The 25,791-nt window shown below is 44.8% G+C and overlaps 1 protein-coding gene and 1 pseudogene across 1 annotated transcript; one reads left to right on the forward strand and one right to left on the reverse strand.

The window, feature by feature from the left end:
* Positions 1 to 5,858: 5,858 nt before the first annotated feature.
* LOC123410747 lies at positions 5,859 to 7,850 on the reverse strand (annotated as a pseudogene).
* A 1,083-nt stretch (positions 7,851 to 8,933) lies between these two features.
* LOC123409937 (UDP-glycosyltransferase 91C1-like) lies at positions 8,934 to 10,855 on the forward strand. The gene has a single exon (XM_045102806.1). The coding sequence runs from the start codon at positions 9,262 to 9,264 to the stop codon at positions 10,711 to 10,713; it is 1,452 nt and encodes a 483-aa protein (XP_044958741.1). The 5' UTR covers positions 8,934 to 9,261; the 3' UTR covers positions 10,714 to 10,855.
* The last annotated feature ends 14,936 nt before the right edge of the window (positions 10,856 to 25,791 follow it).

Here is a 25,791-nt window from a genome sequence, read left to right on the forward strand (position 1 = left end):
AGCCTTGCATCGATGGCTTGAAGGCAGGTTGTCGTCCATATTTGAGCATAGACTCATCGTTTTTGACCGGCAAGTGGAATGGTCAATTGACAGCTTGCAATGCTTTAGATGGACACAACTGGATGTTCCCTGTTGCTATTGGCTTGTTTCAGCCAGAAACAGAGGTCTCATGGACATGGTTCATGATGCAGTTGAAGAGATGCATAGGTCCAGTGTCACCTTTGGCAGTCCACAGAGATGCATGCAAAGGGCTAGAAAATGCAGTCAAGAATGTGTTCCCCCATTGTGAGCAGAGAGAGTGTTTCGGCCATATGTGGATGAATTTGATCAAAAAATTCAGAGGGGAAGAATTTGATCGCATGCGGCCAGCAGCAAGATCTTACACTAAACAAACATATTCATATCATCTTGGTAAGATAATGACAGCATGCCCTGAATTTGGTCCATGGGTGAACACCTACCATTCTCTATTATGGTTTAGGTCAGGATTTAACACTGCCATCAAGTATGATCATATCAACAACAACTTGGCAAAAAGTTTTAACAACAAGGTGAAGCAGTTGAAAAACCTGCCTGTACATGACATGGTTGACCAAATCAGGATCATGATCATGCGCTTGTGGGAATTGAGAAGAAGGATTGGTGATTGTCTGCAAGGGGACAAGCTCCCTGCAGTGGTACAACAGGTGGTCAACAGGAGCAGAAATCTTACACATTTATCTGTTGAAAAATCTTCTGTGTGGGATGCTGAAGTTAGAGATATCAAAACTGGTAGAAGGCATGTTGTTAACACTGAAATGCATGAGTGCACTTGTTTGGAGTGGCAACACACTGGGAAACCATGTCATCATGCCATACTTTTCTTGGCCTCCCGACCAAAGATAAACATGCATCCTTATTTGCACGAATATTACTCAGTAGCAAAATTCAAGGCTGCATATGCAACTCCAATTCCAGCACTTACAGATCAGTCTCGGTGGCCTGAAGTGGACATAGAATTTTCCATGTGTCTCAGTGCACGAATATTACATAAATCTTTTTAAAGATTTCACTACAGGAGTACATACGATGCGAAGTGAGTGACTCTACATTCTAAAATATGTCTATATACATCCATATATAGTCTTTTTGTGAAACCTCTTAAAAAACTTATATTTAAAAACTGAGGGAGTATCAGTTATTGGTGGCATCATGATGTTGCTGATCTTAGCCAACGTCTGTAGTCATCCATTCACTTAATCAAATTGCACACTACTAATCCCAAATAACACTCTCAAGTACTTCCTCCGTTTCTAAATATAAGTCTTTTTAAAGGTTTCATTAGGGGACTACATACGGATGTATATAGACACACTTTAGAGTGTAGATTCACTTATTTTGCTTCGTATGTATCTATTAGTGCAATCTCTAAAAAGACGTGTATTTAGGAACGGAGGGAGTATGAAACAACCATTGCAAACTAACTTGAATTGGGTAGGACTTCAACATTGCACCGTGGACATCTTAGAACACGTAGAAGAAACATGAGCTAAGGAGGTTTACATTATTTTGAACGTTATCTAACCATTAACTATATCTCTAAGTCCTCTCTGCACCATTCATGAAATCCCACATGCAGCCCTCTTCAATATTGCAATTAATGCGGCATGTGGCATGGCTTTCAAGCAGCATGGTACAATCTTACATCATCTCCAACGGTCGTCCGACATAAGCGCCGCGTTTGAAAAATACATTTTTTGCACGTGCGCAGACGCTCAACCAGAGACGTAAAAAAAGCGCGCACGGCAAAAGTGGTTCAACGCGCGTGATGAAATGACCTCGCACGCTGCTTATTTCGTGCGCCCGTTCTCGCACACTGCACACTCGAACGCCCGTGCCGCGACTTCCTCCTACCGCCAATCCAGTCGCTGGTGCCACCGCCCGCGCCATCCCATTTGCTTCGGCGACCCGACAATGCTTCATCGGCCTATCCCCATGATGTCGTTGCTTCCTCCTTCTCCCTCTAGTCGCTGCCGCCCCTCGTGTAGTCATTCCTCCGACGAACAGCACTTAGCTGCCCACTACCTCTCGGCGTCCATAAAGTGTTCGACAAAACTCTTTTTACATGAATTTGGTGCATGCTTTTTTGTAGTTTTTATATACTAGTTTAAATTCAATATTTTAGATGAGTTCGTCATATGATTCTTTCGAAGAAGAATTTGATATTGAAGAGGAGAAGGACCTTGCAATGATCCTAGCTATGCACATCAATAAAAAGCCGAAGCATGGTGGTTCAGTTATGGGTCGGCAGAAAATTTGGAGGTATAAGATGGATGCCGACAACTGATTGATGAGTCACTATTTTATGGATAATCCTATGTACCCCGAGTCGTACTTCTGGCGCCGGTTTAGGATGATCACCGAGTTGTTTAGACACATTGCAGAGAAACTCGCAAGCCATGCATGATCGATTTTTTCAGCAAAGGAGGAATGCCGAAGAAGAACTCGGGCATATCACCTTTCAAACGGTGACAGCCTCATTGCGTATGTTGGCATACGGTATTCTGGATGATCTAGTTGATGATCACTTGGCCACGGGTGAGAGTCAAGCCATCATCTGTGTCCAGCGCTTCGCGGTCGGAGTTGTGTAAGTGTTTGCCCGGAGTATTTGAGATCTCCCAATTTTGAAGATGCCGCAAGGCTTTTGAAGTGTCATATGTGTTTGATCTTTTTGGTTTTGTTTGGAGTGTCATATGTTGTTTGGCGCGTGTGCCATTTTTTGCGTGGTGGAACTGCTCGCGCGCGCTATATTTTGCAATGGCCGTTGTAGCCAGCGCTCGGCTGCGCGGAAAAATCAACTATTTCGGCATTGTAAAGCCGTTTTTGTGCATCTGTTGGATATGCTCTTATGTCAATTCGTATTTGTGTTGTGTTTGTCAGATTATTCCGAATGTGTACTCTAGAGTATGTACTTATGTTAGGAACCTAACTCTCTCTGTCTCCCCCTCCCTCTCTCTCTCCGCCTCCCCCTCTTCCTCTCCCCCCTCTCTCCCGCTCCCCCTCTCCTCTCTCTCTCTCTCTCTCTCCCTCTCCCTCTCTCTCTCTCTCTCTCTCTTGCAAGGTTTTGAGTCACAATACCTATTACAATCTTTGGATACACAAATTATGGAGTTGAGGAATGGAGATGGACGAAGAACAGAGAGCGGCTGTTGCCGGGTTAGTGATCCACTCGATGAGCTCCTCTTTGTGCGCAATGGTTAGGTACTTGTTGATCACACCCAGAGCTAGCTTCGTGTGGACCTTTCGATTGGGCTTCTTCTATCTGGTGGGCCAAGTGACCTGCGAGGGAACCATGCTGTCAGGATGTGGGGTCTGCATGTCAGGGAGCCTGAGAACTTAACAAATAAGATTGTATATGCGTATTAATTTGCCAATAATTCATCATAAATGTTTATATGAGTATGTAAGTTATGATTGAATGGGACTATTGATTTTTTTGGGTAAACACGTCACAAGTTTATGTTTACTGAATATCTATTGATATAGATAACTCTTGAAGATCAAGGTAACTCAACCACATGTGCAAAAAACATAAGTAATCCAGATTGAAACTAACTTTTATTGAGCAATATACATGCACATTGCTCCTAAGGGTTCATAGATATGCTTCATGAAACTTCAATTCTTCTTTGTATAATAGTTTGAGTTTTGGGATGGCTTGATTGCCATGTTTTGCTAGCAAGAATCTGGCCAAGGATGCTTATATTTATATATGTCGTGAGTGCTACAAATGTCAACAACTACACAAAGTATAGTTGAAATAAACGATCACTACAGTTGGCATGTGATAGTTAATGAAGCAATGATGATGCTCGCCACACACTACATTGATCACTTGTTGACCTCCCATATATAAATACTTCATTTCCCCATATAGTAGGATCATATTTAGTTGCTAGGGAAGCATAGCACAATATGGGAGGAGAGCAACAATGAACAGTGGGATAAGCGCAGGAACGATCATATAGCACGATTATCGGGAATGGGATGTATGGGAAAGTTCAGTTACAGAAAAATTTGGAAATATTGTCTGTAGAAAAATGATGAAGATAGCAACACCTACGCACCCCGTGGCACTATTTACTTTTTGGGCTTCACATCGTGATTCACCCTTAATACTATCATGTCGAGATTTGATCACTCAAGTGTCTTGGTAGTGGATCAGAAGGTGTCTTGGTCTCCTATACCATAGTGTACCAATTGAATAACAATGTTTTATCGGGGACATGGTATGTGTTGGTTGTGATATTCCGTTCTGAACAATAGACGATAGGTCTAGAGAAAATGGCAATAAGGAAGGCCAACTTATCTTTATTTTCGTTTATACCAGTATAGCCATGTCGCCCCCCCCCCCTATATCCGCGCCGCTCCAACCATAGGGGAGGGGAAGGATCTCGTTCCTGATCCTGGTGTTTGCATATATAAATTTGCTTTTCTTTTCTGTCTGTATTCCCGTGTGTTCGAATGGTATACAAATATGATTGTGCAAATAAATGTTTATCAAATCATGCCCATTATTTACCTTATAGTTTGATGAGTAGTTTGGTAAGCAAATTAAGGTGGAATTGGTAAAACTGATGAGTAAATTAATGTGATTCAGGGACGTATTTGAAAGGTGCAGTCAAATATGACATGGTGGGGGGGGGGTCGGTTGGATGAAAAATAATAATGGAGGGACGTAATGAAACGAGAGGAACCGGTTGACGAAGAGTTCTGCCTGGCACGAAAATGAACCTTATGTATATTGAAGTACTATATAATGTATGTACCCATGGGTTGTTAGAGGGACCAAATTTTTGTAACAGAATGTAAGACGATCATACATGGAAGAATTCAACGATAAAAAATAGACAATATAAAGATGTGGCCATGATTAATCTTCTTTATTGGGTTAACAAAGCTAATTTATTGAGCAATATTTATTAATCTAGTTACTGATTTACCAAAGATGTTTGACCGGGTATCAAATTTTTCCATAAGAAATAATTTACTTATAAACCATGAATTTATGACTATATACTAATACCATAGATTCATCTGATTTATTGGGTAACCAAAAAAATGTTTGCTAAGCCAGAAAGGGATTGAAAACGAGGAAAAATTGATGGGCAATGAAAGGTTGCATAAAGGGATGATGGGAAAAAAAAGTGAAACGTGAATTCTTAAGTTGTTTTCAAGCCCTTTTAAGCAAGTAGAGGTTTGAGAAACCCAAGTGTCATAGAGCTATCTTGAACTGGGCCATGAGTGAGAACTGGCCCAATCATCTTGACGTGACGGAATTACGTGCGAGGGCATCAAATATTAGTCGGTCCAGATCCTGTTTGCCGCTTTAAGCGCCAGCACATTCCCAGCTAGCACTATGTGACAAATGGGCTAGTCCCTGTAGAATGTTTCCAACAGTTTTTTACATCCTATTTTTTCGTGCTATTTTTTATTCTCTTTTTCCTGGCATGGGTTTTACTTGGTTTTCCATTTTTGTATTTTTTATTATTTCCTTTTCCTTTTATTATTATTTTAGGATTTTTTTCTCTCTTTGAAATGCGTGAACTTTTGCATATTTAAACTTTGCAAATTCGTGAACTTTTCCAAAATCCGCGAGCGCCCTTTACCTTAGCTCACACCGAAGGCGCCAATTAGCAGGTTTCATCGATCGGGATGAATGGCGGCTTCTGTAGAGACATCAGCTTGGATTCTTGTATATATCCATGGTCAAAGATAATAAAAACATTATTTTCTTCTTTAATTTACACACCATATTATATGTTATGCAGGGACAACGCGTTGAGGGTAATCTGCAATGACTAGGACATTCATGGTAATCATTTTCTGAACTAATGCGTTGTCGATCAAAAAATGAAGAACACTACATACATTGATCTACAATGTTTCATCTTCCATTTTGTGCGATCTCTGCAACTGTATTTGATTTGATGGTTGTTATTTGTGTTCTACTAGTATGTTGTGTGCATGATGATTTTTATCTCTGAAACTGTATGCCGGATGATTTGTGTGTTATAGCTCTGAAACTACACTATGATGAGTTGACGACTCTGTTTCTCTCCTTCAGAGTTTCCCGCTCGCTGGCGCCTCCTCGGAATCGGATCCCAGCACCCTTCTCCAGAACCAGTGCTCGCGCCACACCCTGTCCACCTGCTCGATGGGCACCCCCCTCGTCTCCGGCAGCAGGAGGTACACGAACGCCGTCATGGCGGCCAGCCACGCCGCGAAGAAGAAGAATATGCCGGCCCTCATGTGGCATAGCATGGACAGGAAAGTCTGTGCCACCAACACCGTGAACACGAAGCTCGTCGCCACCGTCACGCCCTGCCCCGCCGACCGCACCTCCAGCGGGAAGATCTCGCTCGGCACCAGCCACCCCAGCGGCCCCCACGACCACCCGAACCCGGCCACGTACACCGCGATCAGGAAGATCAGCGCCGCCGCCCACTCCTTGCTGACGGCACCGTCGTCGCCGAGCTTCGCCGCCAAGATGGCCCCGATCATCAGCTGCGAGGCGAGCATCTGCGTGCCACCGGCGAGGAATAGCGTGCGGCGGCCGAACCGGTCAACCAGGAACATGGAGAGGAGGGTGGAGGCCGCGCCGACCACGCCCGTGACCACCGAGGACAGGAGCGACGCGCTCTCGCCCATGCCGATCGTGCGCAGCAGCACCGGCGCGTAGAAGGCGATCGCGTTGATCCCCGTCACCTGCTGGAAGAAAGGAATCGCCACGGCCATTACCAGCTGCGGTCGGTACCGCTGCTGGGTGAGGAGCATCCGCAGGCCGCTCCTGCCGGCCGCCTTAGCGCTGTCGGCGGCCGCGACGATGCCGTCCAGCTCGCGGTCGACGTCGTCGGTTCCGCGTATCTTACGCAGCAAGAGCGCCACATCACGGCGGTCCTTGCCCTGCTGGACGAGGCTGTTGGGCGTCTCCGGGAGGAAGACCGCGCCGACGAGCAGGAGCCCGGCTGGCACGGCGGCGAGGGACAGCGAGACGCGCCATCCCCAGCCTCCCTTGATCTTCTCCGTGCCGAAGTTGATCACGTTGGCCGCGAGCGCGCCGACACCGACACTGAACTGGAAGCCGTTGCTGAACGCGCCGCGGTGCCGCGGCGGCGCCATCTCAGACAAGTACAGAGGGACGGCCTGGTTCGCGAACCCGAGGCCGACGCCGAGGAGCACACGCCCCAGGATGGCCATGTAGACGTTCAGAGACGCACCGCCGACAGCGGCGCCAGCAAGGAAGGCAGCACCTCCAAGGAGCATGGACGGGCGACGACCACGGCGGGCCGTGACGCCGGACGCGAGGAAGGTAGTGAGCAGGCCGGCGACGTAGAGCGAGGAGGTGAAGGCGGTGAGCAGCTGGCTGTCGAACTTACATTAGTTGCTCACATGGGAGTCGCTCTTCATCCGCCGGTACACCTCCGGGAAGAACTTGCGCAGGAACGGCTCCATGGACGACACGCCGCCCGCGATCCCGATGTCGTAGCCGAAGATGGCGCCACCCATGCCGGCGGTGATGCAGGAGAGCACCACGAAGGCCGTGACCCTTCCTCCGCCACATCCTCCGTCATTGCTCTCGGAGACGCCGAAGCTGCCAGCCGCCATGGCCGATCGATCAGACCGACCCGAGCAACAGCTGCGTGAGGCCACGTACTCAGCAATAGTTATCTTTGCAGCAGTGAAGCTGCGGTACAAAACAGTTCATCCAGTGACTGACTGATAGCCACGGTTGAATAGTCCATGTGTTGACTAGTTGTAGATCGCGATGCTGATTTTGCTTCCTCCTTCTTGTGCAATCTCGTCCAGCACAAGTAGCTATCCATGGCGATTCCTCCTTGTTGCGTTGACTGGTTTGAGAGAGATGTGAATCTGATTGCCTATTTTGCTTTTTCGTTCTTGTAGTTGACACGTTTCACATACCGATTTGTTGCTTCCTATTTTGAAGGTAGAACGAACCAATATATCATCTCTGAATAGTTACATAATTTATTGTAAAATACTAACAAAAAGTCCATGCGTTGCAACGGGTACAAAATAAATAAAAGGTATGTTTTAAATCTTATTGTCAGTAACGTTCTAATTATCTAATAATCATGTATAACCATCCACTTGACATTGTAACATTGATATAGCCGGAGAAGAAAAGTTTAAAATACAAGTATGAAATCATCCAAGCCCGACCGACCGCATGAAGACGACAAAAGCATGTGAGCAAGCACGCAAACAAAGAGGGTGTATTTCTTAAAAGGATAGAAAGTACATCTCGGTGATCAGGGCTTCAAAGTTATTAATTGATTGATGATGAGTTCATGGTCTGCTGTCCCTCGCACGACGGTATTATTTTGTATTTCATCCATAAATAAATATAAGAGCGTGTAGATCATTATTTTAGTAATTATTTTAATGATTTAAACATTTTTATATTTCTTTACGGAGGGAGTATCACTCCAAGGCCAGTGATGTGTATGGTGGCTTTTATTGAAGGTCGTTGGTGTTGCTTTGTGCCGTTTGTCCCTTGATGCCAAAGGGTAGCGCGGACGCTAGCATCGTGCGTGAGGTTGGCCTCGTCGGACGGAACAATGATGCTGAGGACCGGCTTTCTGTGGTGTGCCACAGATGCAATATGAGGGCTCCGTCGCCGGGCGAGCGTTGCACGCCGGCCGTCTGTCTTCAGAGGTCGGAGAAGAACCCTCGGTGCCTCGTCGTTGTTCATCGCTTTCGGTAAAGGCTAGCGCGGCTGATAACGTGTGAAAGAATAAAGGCAAATGATGAAACGATGTTTTTGATTGATTGAAGACTGGGTATTTATACCCTTATTACAAGACAGTTACTAGAGTTACAATGTCGATAACTACAATCGACTTAAGCATTGATTGTTAGAATTAAATTAATCCTCAACAGATATGTGCTGAGACATGAATCACAAGCATAATGTAAACATTTCGTGATGGGTAGCTCAGCTGTCACCCCCCCCATCCTCCAAAAAATGTAAAAGCCAGCCCTCCCTCAATTAGTTATTTCCGATGATCTCAACAAAAAACAAAGTTAGTGTGGATGGAATATGGGGTTCAGTGGAGCAGCTCTTGTCCTCCGTTAGTTAATTGATGGTGAGTTCCTGGTCTGCTCTCCCTGGCACGACGGCATTATTTTGCTTCACTCTAACAACTCGACCTGCCGCGCCGTGTCGTTGCGCTCGGATCGCTCAGAGTCACACCGACGATGGAAGCAGCGCCTACTGCTGCCGCCGGTGGTGCGGCGGAAGACGGGCTGGAGGTGGTGGTGTTCCCATGGCTGGCGTTCGGCCACATGATCCCATTCCTGGAGCTCTCCAAGCGCCTCGCGGCGAGGGGCAACGCCGTGACCTTCGTGTCCACGCCACGGAACCTCGCGAGGCTGCCGCCCGTCCCGGCGCACCTGTCCGCCGGCCTCCGCTTCGTGCCGCTGCAGCTACCGCCCGTGGAAGGGCTGCCGGAGGACGCGGAGTCGACGGCCGACGTGCCGGCCGACAAGATCGAGCTCCTCAAAAAGGCCATGGACGGCCTCGCCGCCCCGCTCGCGGCTTTCCTCGCGGACGCAGTCGCCGCGGGCAGGAGGCCGGACTGGATCGTCGTCGACTTCTGCCACCACTGGGTGCCGCCCATCGCCGACCAGCACGAGGTACCATGCGCCCTGTTCCAGATCCTCCATGCCGCCTTTGTGGCCTTTCTCGGGCCGCGGTGGGCGAACGCCGCGCACCCGCGCACGGAGCCGCAGCACTTCACCGTGCCGCCCAAGTGGATCCCCTTGCCGTCCACCACCTTCTTCCTCCGCCACGAGGCCGAGTGGATCGCCGGCACCTTGCGCGCCAACGCGTCGGACGTGTCGGACGCAGAGCGCACCTGGCAGGTCTTCGAGCGTTGCCGCCTCGTCATCTGCCGTAGCTGCCATGAGCTGGAGCCCCGGATGTTCGCCCTCCTCTCCGATCTCTTGCGGAAGCCGGCCGTCCCCTCCGGGATCCTGCTACCACTACCAGAGGCACCCGACGACCACCGGCAGAGCGGCTCAGGCGGCGTCGCCCGTCACCAGGTCTTGCGATGGCTCGACGACCAGCCTCCCAAGTCCGTCATCTACGTCGCGCTGGGGAGCGAGGCGCCACTCACGCCAGAGAACATCCATGAACTCGCGCTCGGGCTGGAGCTCGCCGGCGTGCGCTTCCTTTGGGTGCTAGGAAAGCCTGCCGGCAGCAACAAGGTCGCCGGGCCATTGCCGGCCGGGTTCGAGGAGCGGAGGCGGACGCGGGGTGTCGTCTGCACAGGGTGGGTGCCGCAGATGAAGGTGCTCGCGCACGGCGCCATGGGTGCCTTCCTGACGCACTGCGGGTGGGGCTCCACCATCGAGAGCTTCGCCTTTGGGCTCCCGCTGGTCATGCTCCCGTTCATCATCGACACGCCCATGATCGCGCGGGCGATGGCGGGGAGAGGGATCGGCGTGCAGGTGGCGAGGGACGAGAACGACGGCTCGTTCGACAGGGACGGCGTCGCGGCGGCGGTGCGGCGCGTCATGGTGGAGGATGAGGGGAAGGTGTTCGCGACCAACGCCATGAAGCTGAAGGAGCTGGTCGTGGACGAGGGACGCCAGGAGCAGTACATCCATCAGCTCGAGGAGCACCTCAGGCGATACAAAGATGTGTAATACACTAATACTCACAAGTCACAACTGCCATGCTTGTGCACTTGTATCTTGGCTCTTGGGTTTTCAATACTAGTCAAACAATCCATGCGCCTGCGGCTAGGAACTACACAATTGTAGATTATTTTTGAAACGGATTTGCTAACTCCCACACATCATTTCAATAGTCAAACAAAGTATATAAAAATAAGAACATGTACGAATCTTTATAAAAATCAAGTGACATATGAGTTAGATGTGACTTGATTATGTCTAATCTTAAAAATGCTACACATACAAAGAGTTACATAAGGTTACACGCTGACTACGATTCTTTCTTTCAAACTAACCACTCCCCCCTGATTTTGAAGGAGGGTGGGGCCCTCATTCTCCTTAACCTCCAATCGAAATCCACCTCTTTGTAAAACCCATGTAAACTTATGTATGTGTAGCATTGCTGGTCTAATCTAGATGAGCCCTAGAGGAAACAGCAGTTCTCCCAGTCAAGATTATTAGGAAATATGGAAGATATTCCTGTCCTCGCAACCTTAATATGATGTTGGAAACTTAAGAAAATTTCCTTGATATGTATTAAGATTCTTAAATACAAAATGCCCTGATCGGTAAAACGACAATTGTGTGGGGAGATTTGTGCGACACGAAATTTGGTGTCGTCCTATCCCAAGAACTAAAGGAATGAACAACTTCAACAATACTTCAATTTCATAACTTAAACAAAACCCTTCAGATGTCCTTCGCGTTATGACATATATCTCAAAAGTGTTTAATTTTCCTCTCACATATTCTATTGTACCATATACACTCTTTCTGTCATGTCTTAGAACTCTCCATGGCACCAAATGAAACCAACAAAGGGAAACGCATGCCTTGTATCATGTCTAGTACTACCTTTATGCGTTGGCTCCAAAGGCTGGTAGCCTCATACTGTGTAAAGTGTTGTTAGATTATTATAATGCATATGCTTGATAAAATTCAAGTATATGATTAACATGTAGATGAAGTTAAAGTAGTAAATAAGTTAATGCCTGGTAGGAACAAATACACACATAACAATTACTTAATATATAGGCCGCTGAAATATTAAGAATTACTATGAAATTAGGAATTGAAGGCCACACATGCTTCTCCATTACTATTGTCTACACGGAGAAGTATGGAAATAGTGGAATGTGCATTAGTCAATAGGAGCCGTAAGGCATGTATGTGCCCTCGCATATATATAAATAAATGCATGTCTTGCTGATGCATACTAGTATGATAACCTAATAGAGGAATAAAAATGCATAGACATATGCAAATGTGTTTTAAGGTTTTTTTAAATGAGAAAAATATTATTAACTCTTGGATTATGATCAAGGCAGGCACACTATAGCAGCATACACACTTCACCTTTTTTGAGAACGGACGTTTGGTGAACGAGTTCACTGCAGCTTGACATTTTTTAAGAATGTTATGTGTATGTGTGTATGTGTGTATTTTTTTAGGATGAAATATTGTGTATGTGTATGTGTGTAATTTTTTAGGAGGAAATGTGCATGTGTGTAATTTTTTAGGATGAAATATCTTGAAATGCGATCTGTACAAAGAAAACAAATTAATAACCTGGGAGGATGAATAGTATCATGTGTTAAAAAGCATCAGATTTGTCTTTTTACACAGACCACCTTTGAACGTATTTTTTCCTAAAAATTTACACACACATGAAAATATATATAATCAAACATTGCATTCACATAACCATTCGCTCTAGCAAGCATTCTAGCAATCAAAATACAATCAATGAATAAAGCAATAAAGAAGACAGTAAGGTTATTAGGTTAACAAAAAGTATTTTATAATATTCTTCAATAGCAAAAAAGAATCAACTAGATAGCTTTTATAAAACTCTACTTATGATCAAAATAATATTAACTTAAAATTATATAAAATTTATCCAACTAAAATTCTCATAAAGTATTTTTCTAAAAACTTTAATAGAAAAAAGAATTAAATGAAAAACTGGGCATGTATGCATCTCTTTTAAAGAAAAATAAAACAATAACATCATAAAAAGGTCTAAAACCAAAAATTACACACATGACTACCAACCGAGACTAAAGCTCCATGTATTTAACCGCCCCCACCGCCCCTTCTTCTTATTTCAATCTCTTCTCCACTCGCAACTGCGCCACAGGCCTGCTCCGACGCCGAACCACCACATACATCACCCTCAGGCTGCTGAAGATCGCTTCCTGATACGTCTCCAACGTATCTATAATTTTTGATGGTTCCATGCTATTATATTATCAACTTTGGATGTTTTATATGCATGAATATGCTATTTTATATTATTTTTGGGACTAGCCTATTGACCTAGAGCCCAGTGCCAGTTCCTGTTTTTTCCTTGTTTTTGACCTTTTTTAGATAGGAATATCAAACGGAGTCCAAACGGAATAAAACTTTCGCCGTGATTTTTTATGAAAAATATAAAAAATACGAGAAGAAAAAGATACCGGAGAGGAGTCCCGGGGAAGCCACGAGCCAGGGAGGCGCGCCCACCCCACTGGTTGTGCCTGGGGGGCTCGTGACTCCCTCGTGGGTCCCCCTGACTTGTTCTCGATGCCTTCTGGTCTTATAAATACAGAAACCTCCAGAAATAAACCTAGATCAGGAGTTCTGCCGCCGCAAGCCTCTGTAGCCACCAAAAACCAATCGGGAGCCCGTTCCGGCACCCTGTCGGAGGGGGAATCCAACTCCGGTGGCCATCGTCGTCCTCCCGGCGATCTCCATGACGAGGAGGGAGTATTTCTCCCTCGGGGCTGAGGGTATGTACTAGTAGCTATGTGTTTGATCTCTCTCTCTCTCTCGTGTTCTTGAGATATCATGATCTCGATGTACCGCGGGCTTTGCTACTATAGTTGGATCCTATGATGTTCTTCCCCCTCTCCCTTCTTGTAATGAATTGAGTTTTCCCTTTGAAGTTATCTTATCGGATTGAGTGTTTAAGGAATTGAGAACACTTGATGTATGAATTGCACGTGTCTATCTGTGGTGACAATGGGATATTCATGTGAGTACTTGATGTATGTTTTGGTGATCAACTTGCGGGTTTCGTGAGATTGGGAATCTATGCATAGAGGTCGGCACACGTTTTATTCGTGACTCTCCGGTAGAAACTTTGGGGCACTCTTTGAAGTTCTATGTGTTGGTTGAATAGATGATTCTGAGATTGTGTGATGCATATCGTATAATCATGCCCACGGATATTTGAGGTGACAATGGAGTATCTAGGTGACATTAGGGTCTTGGTTGATGTGTGTCTTAAGGTATTATTCTAGTACGAACTCTAGGATAGATTGAACGGAAAGAATAGCTTCGTGTTATTTTACTACGGACTCTTGAATAGGTCGATTAGAAAGAATAACTTTGTGTTGGTTTCGTACCCGACAATAATATCTCTGTTTGTTCCCCGCTATTAGTGACTTTGGAGTGACTCTTTGTTGCATGTTGAGGGCTAGTCATATGATCCAATTATGTTATCATTGTTGAGAGAACTTCTACTAATGAAAGTATGAACCCTAGGCCTTGTTTCCACGCATTGCAATACCATTCGTGCTCACTTTTATTATTAATTACCTTGCTGTTTTTATATTTTCAGATTACAAAAACTTATATATATTATCCATATTGCACTTGTATCACCATATCTTCGCCGAACTAGTGCACCTATACAACTTACCATTGTATTGGGTGTGTTGGGGACACAAGAGACTCTTTGTTATTTGGTTGCAGGGTTGCTTGAGAGAGACCATCTTCATCCTACGCCTCCCGTGGATTGATAAACCTTAGGTCACCCACTTGAGGGAAAATTGCTACTGTCCTACAAACCTCTGCACTTGGAGGCCCAACAACGTCTACAAGGAGAAGGTTGCGTAGTAGACATCACTCCCCCCATCGACGACGCCCGTGGATGCTCGTCACTGACGGCAGCCATCGTCGGACCTCCTCGTCGTCTCCTCCCCTAGCCACGCGCGTCACCGAGCCTCACCGCCGCCCGCTCCCCGACAACGCTGGTGAGCGTCACTTCTGTTCCCCTCCTCCTCCTATTCCCCCTCGCGGTCACCGCCGCCCGTGCCGACGCCGACGTTGCTCGCGCTGAGGCCGCTCCGACGCCGCCAGCCATAATATTTTTTCTCCTTTTTTATTTTTGTCTCAATCAACTACCCCTCCAAGCAGCAGCGAGTTTTGCAGTGATTCATATAATGTTCTGCACATATTTGTTGTACTAGGTAGTGTGCTAGCTGTGCCTTGGAATTCTATGGGCACTGATTGGAGATTGTTGGAGATTGTTGGAATTTTAGAGCTTATTGGAGATTGTTGGAATTCTAAGGGGATTGATGTTAGGAGTAAGCTAATGATTGTTGGATTTGTAGCATGTTAGGTGCATGTGTTGCATAATTGTTGAATTTTAGAGACTTACATGCGGGACCAACCACGGTAGAAAATACCGACATTATACTATAACGAAGAGAACCAAATAACATATCCATGCATACATATATAATAGAAAAATCCTACGTGACTCGAGTAAGAAGAATTTTGTTTAGGTTTTTTTAGATAGAGAAGCAAATGTTAAAATTTGCATATGATGAGTGGTTACTTCATCGTGATGATCTTGCTAAAACAAATTGAAGAACAAAATTATCGTGACCTAATTTTTTCACTCGATGGAATTACAGGATTTGTGGTGTTGCATCTCCCTGGATTGATCATTGACGTTGGAGCTGTTGGTACGTGATCGTCCCTCCGTTGTTCGACAAAATGTGTCCATTTGTTGTATAAACATAACCGCGATACTTTGGTATGATTTTTGTAACATGTATGTGTTTGATCACTGCACTTGGAGACCCAACAACGTCTACAAGGAGAAGGTTGCGTAGTAGACATCAAGCTCTTTTCTGGCACCGTTGCCGCGGAGGTTAGCGCTTGAAGGTATATCTTTAGATCTTGCAACTGAATCTTTAAGTTTCTTGCTTTATCACTAGTTTAGTTTATTAATAGAAAACTACAAAAAATGGAATTAAGGTTACCTCATATGCTTCATCTTTTTAATGTCTTTCGTGAAAATGATGGAAAAGAAAATTGTGCTCAAGTGCTAGAAGAAGAATTACATAGAATGCTTGGAATAAAATATGTGAATGATGAGCATGATTGCAATGTTGTTAGTATGAATTCTTTCAATACCCATGATGCTAATGATATGCAAAGCCACGAGCTTGGGGATGCTATGTTTGATGAAGATGATCTTTTTAGTTCCCCCACTTTGAATGATCAAATTTATTATGATGAAAGCATGCCCCCTATTTATGATAGTTATTGTGATGATACTTATGCTATAAAGAAGAAAGATGATAAAACTTGTCACAATTATGAGTACCCTTTTACTGAACATTACTCTTTTAATGTGGAAACAATTCGTAGTGTTTAAGTCTTTTACGATACTCCCACTATTAATCATGAGAATAAATTCGCTATTGTGGAGAGTTGTAAAATTTATATGCTTGTAGATAACGAAAAGAATGTCGTAGATGCCGGTTATATTGTTGAATTCATTCATGATGCTACTGAAAATTATTATGAGAGAGGATCATATGCTTCTACGTATTGCAATAATATCAAGTTTCCCCTCTATGCGTTGAAATTTTTGAAGCTATGCTTGTTTTCCTTCCTATGCTAGATGATTCTTGCTCCAATAAGTTGTTTGTTCACAAAATACCTATGAATAGGAAGTGGGTTAGACCTAAATGTGTTAGTCATATGCTTCATGATGCTCCCGTTATGTTTCAATTCTTATCTTCTATGTGAGCATCATTGAAATCATCATGCCTAGCTTGAAAGGCATTAAAGAAAAGTGCTTGTTGGGAGACAACCCAATATGTATCCTTACTGTTTTTGTGTGTTCACATGATTAACTTTACTTGGGGCTATACTTTTATTCACCACATGATATGTGTTTTGCTTGGAGCGTCATTTTCTTTTATTAGTACTTGCTTGCTGTTATTTATAATAATATTTTGCATCATTTAGTTCAATAAAAATGTCAAGGATAGCCTTTACCATGCTTAATTTGCAAGTTTAGGAGCTGCTGTTGCAAAACAGAAAGTTTGCTTGTAGTGCAAAACTTCCCTAGAATTTTCTGTATGTCATAATAAATTGAAATTTGGACGCAGTATGCTCTTATAAATTCTCTAAAGCGTGGAAAGTTTTCAGATTTTTTGGAGTTAATTAAGTATGGATCTTGCTGCATTATTCACAGACTGTTCTATTTAGGCAGATTGCTGTTATGTTTGCATTGTTTGCATATGTTTGCTTGTTTAATGATTCCATTTGAGGATGGAGTTTTAAATATGCAGAGGCATTTAGTATGCAATGTAAAATAATGATTTTAGTGATTTTCTACAGTATAGGATGATAAAGTTTTGCATTGATTTCTACTAACCTATCTCACGAGTTCTTGATTGAGTTTTGTGTGGATGAAGTTTTTAAGATTTCGGAAACCGTCATATGGGAGCAATTAAGGAGACACAAAAAGCTCAAGCTTGGGGATGTCCAAGTCATCCCCAATCCATATTTCAAGAAGTCTCAAGCGTCTAAGTTTGGGGATGCCCCGGTTGGCATCCCACCTTTCTTCTACAACAATTATCGGTTAGTATCGGTTGAATCTAAGTTTTTTGCTTCTTCACATGTTTCGTGCTATACTTGAAGTTTTATTTTATTTTATTTTGTTTGAATAAGGTACTTAGGATCTGAAATTCTTATATGGGAGAGTCTTCACATAGCCAAATAATTATTCAACTACTCATTGAGCTTCACTTATATCTTGTGGAGTAGTTTGTCTTTTGCTCTAGTGCTTCACTTATATCTTTGTAGAGCATTGAAATGGTTTTATTTTATTGAAATAGTTGAACTCTCATGCTTCACTTATATTATTTTGAGAGTATTAAACAGAATGGTAATTTTCTTAGGTTATGAATCGTCCTAATATGATGGGCATCCAAGAGGGATATAATAAAAACTTTCATATAGAGTGCATCAAATACTATAAAAAGTTTGATTCTTGGTATATAGTTTTGAGATATAAAGATGGTGATATTAGAGTCATGCTAGTGAGTAATTATGGATTGGTAGAAATGCTTGTGTTAGAGTCTGTGATTCCCGTAGCATGCACGTATGGTGAACCGCTATGCTAGGAAGTCGGAGAATGATGTTTTTATTGATTGTCATCCTTTGTGTGGCGGTCAGGATCGCGCGATGGTTAACTCCTACCAACCCTTCCCCTAGGAGCATGCGTCTAGCACTTTGTTTTGATTACTAATAAAAATTTCACAACAAGTATGTGAGTTCTCTCTGACTAATGTGAGTCCATGGTATATACGCACTCTCACCCTTCCACCATTGCTAGCCTCTCTAGTGCCGTGCAATTTTTGCTGGTGCATAAACCCACCATATACCTTCCTCAAAACAGCCACCATACCTACCCATCATGGCATTTCCATAGCCATTCCAAGATATATTGCCATGCAACTTCCACCGTTCCGTTTATTATGATATGCATCATCATTGTCATATTGCTTTGCATGATCATGTAGTTGACATCGTATTTGTGGCAAAGCCACCATTCATATCTTTCATAAATGCACTCATGAGTCATTGCACATCCCGGTACACCGCCGGAGGCATTCATATAGAGTCATATCTTTTGTTCTAAGAATCGAGTTGTAAGTAAATAAAAGTGTGATGATCATCATTATTAGAGCATTGTCCCATGTGAAGAAAGGAAGGAAGCTATGATTCCCTCACAAGTTGCGATGAGACTCCAAACTATAAAAATAAAATAAAAGAGGCCAAAGAGCCCACAAAAAAATGAAAAAGAAAAAAAGAAAAAAAAGAGGCTAAAGAGCCCAAACAAAAAAAAAATGAGAGAAGAAGAGAGAAGGGACAATGCTACTATCCTTTACCACACTTGTGCTTCAAAGTAGCACCGTGATCTTCATGACAGAGAGTCTCATATATAGTCACTTTCATATACTAGTGGGAATTTCATTATAAAACTTGGCTTGTATATTCCAATGATGGGCTTCCTCAAATTGCCCTAGGTCTTCGTGAGCAAGCAAGTTGGATGCACACCCACTTAGTTTCTTTTTGAGCTTTCATACACTTATAGCTCTAGTGCATCCGTTGCATGGCAATCCCTACTCACTCACATTGATATCTATTGATGGGCATCTCCATAGCCCGTTGATACGCCTAGTTGATGTGACCATCTCCTCCTTTTTGCCTCACAACCTCCACCATATCCTATTCCACCTATAGTGTTATGTCCATGGCTCATGCTCATGCATTGCGTGAGAGTCGAAAAGGTTTGAGAAAGTAAAAGTGTGAAAACAATTGCTTGACTAAGACCGGGGTTGTTCATGATTTAAATACGTTGTGTGGGGAAGATGGAGCATAGCCAGACTATATGATATTGTAGGGATAACTTTCTTTGGTCATGTTTGTGGCAACCCGATGCCGACGTTCCAGAAGATTCCCCTTCTATTCCGTTTTCGTCGTGTGTCTATTTTCTTTTGTCGCATCATCATTGCATCATGCGCATCATCAGCATTGCATCGGCATCCCGTTGCCGCCAGTTTTCAAAACTTGCATCCGTTGTTAGTTGCCGGTACTCGTCGTTGTCCGTTCTGAGTGTGCGTAAAACCTTCTCGGATTGGGTTGGAATTTGACGTGCGGTCTTATTTTAATATAGCTAGGCCGCCTGTCAAATTTCGTCGCGGTCGGAGTCCGTCTGGTACCCGAACGATCGACCGTAGCGGACCGTATTCGGTCTATCGTCGGACGTTTTCTGGTATTTAAAATCTCGTTGCCGGGCTTCCCGTTTTCCCTCTCTTCTCCTCCTAGCCCCTCCGCACAATGCACCGACCCTACACGCAACCTAGTCCGAAAACCTCCTGAAACCCGAACCGGGTGCTCGTGACCGTTGGGTCCGGATCAACCCGGTTTCACTGCAAATCATCATCGATTTGTCCATTGGTCTACCTAACCTAATAATTTCGACCGTTCGATTTCAATCGAAAGGATGAGATAGACCCTAGACCTAAACCCTTGTAATCTAGACCTTCTGATTATGATCCAATGGACTAATAGATCCCTATCCAAAACCACCTACTATATATAGTAGGCACTGTCCAGCCAAGCCCTAAATTCTAGGAAATTTGTTCCCCTACCGCCGCCGGGTCTCTCTTCCACCTCGGGATCCTCCTAGATGGCCCGATCCCCTACCTTGGGATCCTCCTAGATGGCCCGATCCCCTCTTAGCCAACCAGAGCTGCTAGCACGCAGCCGCACCTTCCCCACAAGCGTCACGCGCAGCAGGAATCAGCAGCCAGCGCCACGCCTAGCAGGAGCAGCAGCAGCCAGCGCCGCGCCTAGCAGGAGCAGCAGCAGCCCCAGGTCGTGCCTCCCCTTTGCCTTCAGGGGTACCCATGGCATGGTGGTCCAGCTTGCCCTGTCCGCGAGCAACCCCCATCAGATGAGCGACCCAACCCTTCTTCTCCATGTCTCGTGTTTCTCTTCCTCCCTCTCTCTGTTTCTCATCTCTTCCTCCCTCTCTCTGTTTCTCATCTCTTCCTCTCTCTCTCTCTCTCTGTTCGTTGACTTGGAGACCAGCAGGAATCGGACATCTACGGTGAAGCCCCACACGAGCAAGGAGCTCCACCGCCCGGGGCCTCGTCTCTTGACGGGAACGTGTCCGGATCGAATCCTGCGCCCAGATCCGCCGCTCGGTCGCCCCATCGCTCCCCCTAGGATCTGCGCTGGAGAGCCGCCGACAGCATGCCATGCCGCCGCCCTGCAACCTGCGTTCTCAGCCAGGGGAACAGAAGAAGTATCTCTGTATCCCGATTCAGGTTCAGGCATCGACAAGGTAAAGCTTATCTGCAGCAAAAACCGTTTATTGTCACAAGCGCTTCGTAGCCTGACTGGTTGGTTCGGTCGGATTGCAAGCAGCAGTTCCTGGGTTCGTCTCCTAGTGGAGCCGAATTACGGTGTGATTTTATTTGTTTTGCACAGACACACACCCAAGTACATGGGCCTTCTGCATAGATTCGCCCTAGTGGGTTTTTTTAGCACGTGTAATTTTTCTTTATTTTCAGTAAAAGCATTGTTTTTCAAACGCTCGTAGTTTCTTAACCGTGCACCGGATCAGAGTGATTTAAATATGTAACTTGACTAGAATTTCGCGTAGATTAACAATTTCCAACTCTCATGCATAATAAGAACTGTTTAGTATGCTGTTTGCATCGGTTTGCGTGTCGACGTGTTGAAAACGGTTTAGGTCGTAACTATTTGTCCGTAGCTCCGTTGGAGATGTGCCATATATGTAAATGGAGCAGAACGACGAGTAGAATCACGTGAACCACTTTGTTTTGCCGTTTAACAAACCTAAAATGTGTTTAGGACAAATCTGGACAGAATTAAGATTTAACACGTGGGGTCATTTCGGAGATGCTATATGTCGTTTCCGGTCTCATTTAAAATGCCTAGCTAGGTAGATTAATTGTGCATCACCCCCTTGCCATGTTAACAACATTTTAAATATTGCCGTGTAAATTAACGGGAGTGAACTAAATAATTCAACATGGAGTTTCGTCGATATGCAACTCGTTGCATATCAAGCTTCACTTAATATGTAGTGTTTGATTGTTGTGATTGTCATGCCTTGCATTAGACCGTTCATGCATCATATTAGGTTGTGCATCATGTTGTGCATCGTGTGGTGAATATTTGTGTTGATGTTTGTTTCCGGTTTTCTCCGTCTCGATAGAGTTCCGCAAGCGTGTCGGAATGTGAGGATCCGTTCGACTGCTTCACGGAGTCATTCTTCTTCCAAGCGGGATCTCAGGCAAGATGACCATTTCCCCAGATATCATTACTATAATTGCCATGCTTGTTATTTCGATGCTATCGATTATGTCTCGTTGCCTACCACATGTTAAATATCAGCCTCTCAACTATGCCATGAAAACCTTCAACCTGATCAACCTAGCAAACCACTGATTGGCTATGTTACTGCTTGCTTAACCCTGTGTTAGCGTTGCTAGTTGCAGGTGCAGTTGCTTCCATGTGACAACATGGGTTCCTTGTTATATCACCCTAATTAAATGCTATTTAATTTAATTCACCTATATACTTGGTAAAAGGTGGAAGGCTCGGCCTTTCTAGTCTGGTGTTTTGTTCCACCTTTGTCCCCTTAGTTTCGGCTACCGGTGTTATGTTCCATAAACGAGCGCTCCTAACACGAACGGGGTTGTTATGGGGACCCCCTTGATAATTCGTTTTGGACTAAAGCTGGTCTGGCAAGGCCCAACATTGGTACTACATTTGCCCAACATAATAATTTTGTTAATACTGAAAGCATAGGGCGTCATGAACCCGAGGAGTAATTCTACATAATACAGGGAGGGCCAGTGCTGATGGTGCTGGTCCAAAACAGAGCACTGTGCGGGGCCACCGCGAGGAAACTCGAGGTTTGGCACTCGTACGCGTAGCTTATCCGTCGTGTCCTGAGAACGAGATACGAGGCTCCTATCGGGATCGTCGACACGCCGGGCGGCCTTGCTGGATTAGTTTTACCTTTGACGACATATCTTGTGCATCGGGATTCTGGTGATGCTTTGCGTAATCTCAGAGTTGAGGTTTTCCACTAAGGAATCCGACGAGATCGCGAGCTTCGTGATCGAGGATTTCTATGCGGCTTGTGGTAATTTGTGATGGACTAGTTGGAGCACCCCTGCAGGGTTAAATCTTTCGGAAAGCCGTGCCCGCGGTTATGCGGCAATGTGGAAACTTTATTTAACACTGGTTCTAGATAACTTGAAGTTAACTTAATTAAAATATGCCAACTGTGTGCGTAACCGTGACTGTCTCTTTCGTGAGTTCGTTCTCCGATCGAGGACACGGTGGGGTTATGTCTGACGTAGGTAGGTGTTCATGATCATTCATTTGATCATTAGTAGTTCACGTCCATTATGCGTAGATCATCCCCCTCTTATTTCTTGTACTCGTAAGTTTAGCCACCAAATATATGCTTAGTCGCTGCTGCAACCTCACCACTTAACCATACCTCACCCATTAAGCTTTGCTAGTCTTGATACCTTTGGAAATGAGATTGCTGAGTCCCCTGTGGCTCACAGATTACTACAACACCAGTTGCAGGTACATGTAAAGGTTACTTGACGCGAGCGTGTTGATTGTTCATTTGGAGTTGCTGTTGGGGAACGTGGCATGGGAAACAAAAATTTTCCTACGCGCACGAAGACCTATCATGGTGATGTCCATCTACGAGAGGGGATGTGTGATCTACGTACCCTTGTAGACCGTACAGCAGAAGCGTTAGTGAACGCGGTTGATGTAGTGGAACGTCCTCACGTCCCTCGATCCGCCCCACGAACCGTCCCGCGATCAGTCCCACGATCTAGTGCCGAACGGACGGCACCTCCGCGTTCAGCACACGTACAGCTCGACGATGATCTCGGCCTTCTTGATCCAGCAAGAGAGACAGAGAGGTAGAAGAGTTCTCCGGCAGCGTGACGGCGCTCCGGAGGTTGGTGATGATCTTGTCTCAGCAGGGCTCCGCCCGAGCTCCGCAGAAACGCGATCTAGAGGAAAAACCGTGGAGGTATGTGGTCGGGTTGCCGTGGAAAAATCGTCTCAAATCAGCCCGAAAACCTCCGTATATATAGGTGGGAGAGGGGGGGCCTTGCCTTGGGGCTCAAGGAGCCCCAAGGGGGTCGGCCGAGCCAAGGGGGGAAGGTCTCCCCCCTCCTAACCGAGTCCAACTTGGTTTGGTGGGTGGAGTCCTTCTTCCCTTTCCCACCTCCTCCTTTTTTTTTCTCTTTGATTTTCTTCCTATGGTGCATAGGGCCTTCTTGGGCTGTCCCACCAGCCCACTAAGGGCTGGTGTGCCACCCCCAAGGCCTATGGGCTTCCCCGGGGTGGGTTGCCCCCCCGGTGAACTCCCGGAACCCATTCGTCATTCCCGGTACATTCCCGGTAACTCCGAAAACCTTCCGGTAATCAAATGAGGTCATCCTATATATCAATCTTCGTTTCTGGACTATTCTGGAAACCCTTGTGACGTCCGTGATATCATCTGGGACTTCGAAAAACATTCGGTAACCAACCATATAACTCAAATACGCATAAAACAACGTCGAACCTTAAGTGTGCAGACCCCGCGGGTTCGAGAACTATGTAGACATGACCCGAGAGACTCCTCAGTCAATATCCAATTGCGGGATCTGGATGCCCATATTGGATCCTACATATTCTACGAAGATCTTATCGTTTGAACCTCAGTGCCAAGGATTCATATAATCCCGTATGTCATTCCCTTTGTCCTTCGGTATGTTACTTGCCCGAGATTCGATCGTCAATATCCGCATACCTATTTCAATCTCGTTTACCGGCAAGTCTCTTTACTCGTTCCGTAATACAAGATCCTACAACTTACTTTAAGTCACATTGCTTGCAAGGCTTGTGTGTGATGTTGTATTACCGAGTGGGCCCCGAGATACCTCTCCGTCACACGGAGTGACAAATCCCAGTCTCGATCCATACTAACTCAACTAACATCTTCGGAGATACCTGTAGAGCATCTTTATAGTCACCCAGTTACGTTGCGACGTTTGATACACACAAAGCATTCCTCCGGTGTCAGTGAGTTATATGATCTCATGGTCATAGGAGCAAATACTTGACACGCAGAAAACAGTAGCAACAAAATGACACGATCAACATGCTACGTCTATTAGTTTGAGTCTAGTCCATCACATGATTCTCCTAATGATGTGATCCCGATATCAAGTGACAACACTTGCCTATGGTCAGGAAACCTTGACCATCTTTGATCAACGAGCTAGTCAACTAGAGGCTTACTAGGGACAATGTTTTGTCTATGTATCCACACATGCACCGTGTTTCCAATCAATACAATTATAGCATGGATAATAAACGATTATCATGAACAAAGAAATATAATAATAACTAATTTATTATTGCCTCTAGGGCATATTTCCAACAGTCTCCCACTTGCACTAGAGTCAATAATCTAGTTCACATCACCATGTGATTCCAACGAATCCAACACCCATATAGTTATGGGGTCTGATCACGTCTTGCTCATGAGAGAGGTTTTAGTCAACGGTTCTGAAATTTTCAAATCCGTGTGTTCTTTACAAATCTTTATATCACCTTATAGATGCTGCTACTATGTGCTATTCGGAAATACTCCAAATATCTACTCTACTATACGAATTCGTTTCACTACTCATAGTTATTCGGATTAGTGTCAAAGCTTACATCGACGTAATCCTTTACGACGAACTCTTTAACCACCTCCATAATCGAGAAAAATTCCTTAGTCCATCAGTTACTAAGGATAAATTTTGACCGCTGCTAGTGATTCAATCATGGATCACTCTCTGTCCCTCTCAACAGACTTTGAGTCAAGGCACACATCAGGTGCGGTACTCAGCATGGCATACTTTAGAGTCTACGGCTAAGGCATAGAAGACGATCTTCGTCTATTCTCTTTATTCTGCTGTGGTCGGGTTTTGAGTCTTACTCAAATTCACACCTCACAGCGCAACCAAGAACTCCTTCTTTGCTGATCTATTTTGAACTCCTTCAAAAACTTGTCAAGGCATGCATCTTGTTGAAACTTCTATCAAGCGCTTTCGATCTACCTCCATAGATCTTTGATGCTCAATGTTCAAGTAGCGCAATACAGGTACTCCTTTGAAAACTCCTTTCAAACAACCTTGTATGCTTTACAGAAATTCTACATTATTTCTGATCCACAATATGTCAACCACATATACTTATCAGAAATTCTATAGTGCTCCCACTCACTTCTTTGGAAATACAAGTTTCTCATAAACCTTGTACAAACCCAAAATCTTTGATCATCTCATCAAAGTGTATATTCCAACTCTGAGATGCTTGGACCAGTCCATTGAAGGATCGCTGGAGCTTGCATACTTG

The sequence above is a fragment of the Hordeum vulgare genome, chromosome 7H, assembly GCF_904849725.1.
Source record: "Hordeum vulgare subsp. vulgare chromosome 7H, MorexV3_pseudomolecules_assembly, whole genome shotgun sequence".
NCBI lineage: Eukaryota > Viridiplantae > Streptophyta > Magnoliopsida > Poales > Poaceae > Hordeum > Hordeum vulgare.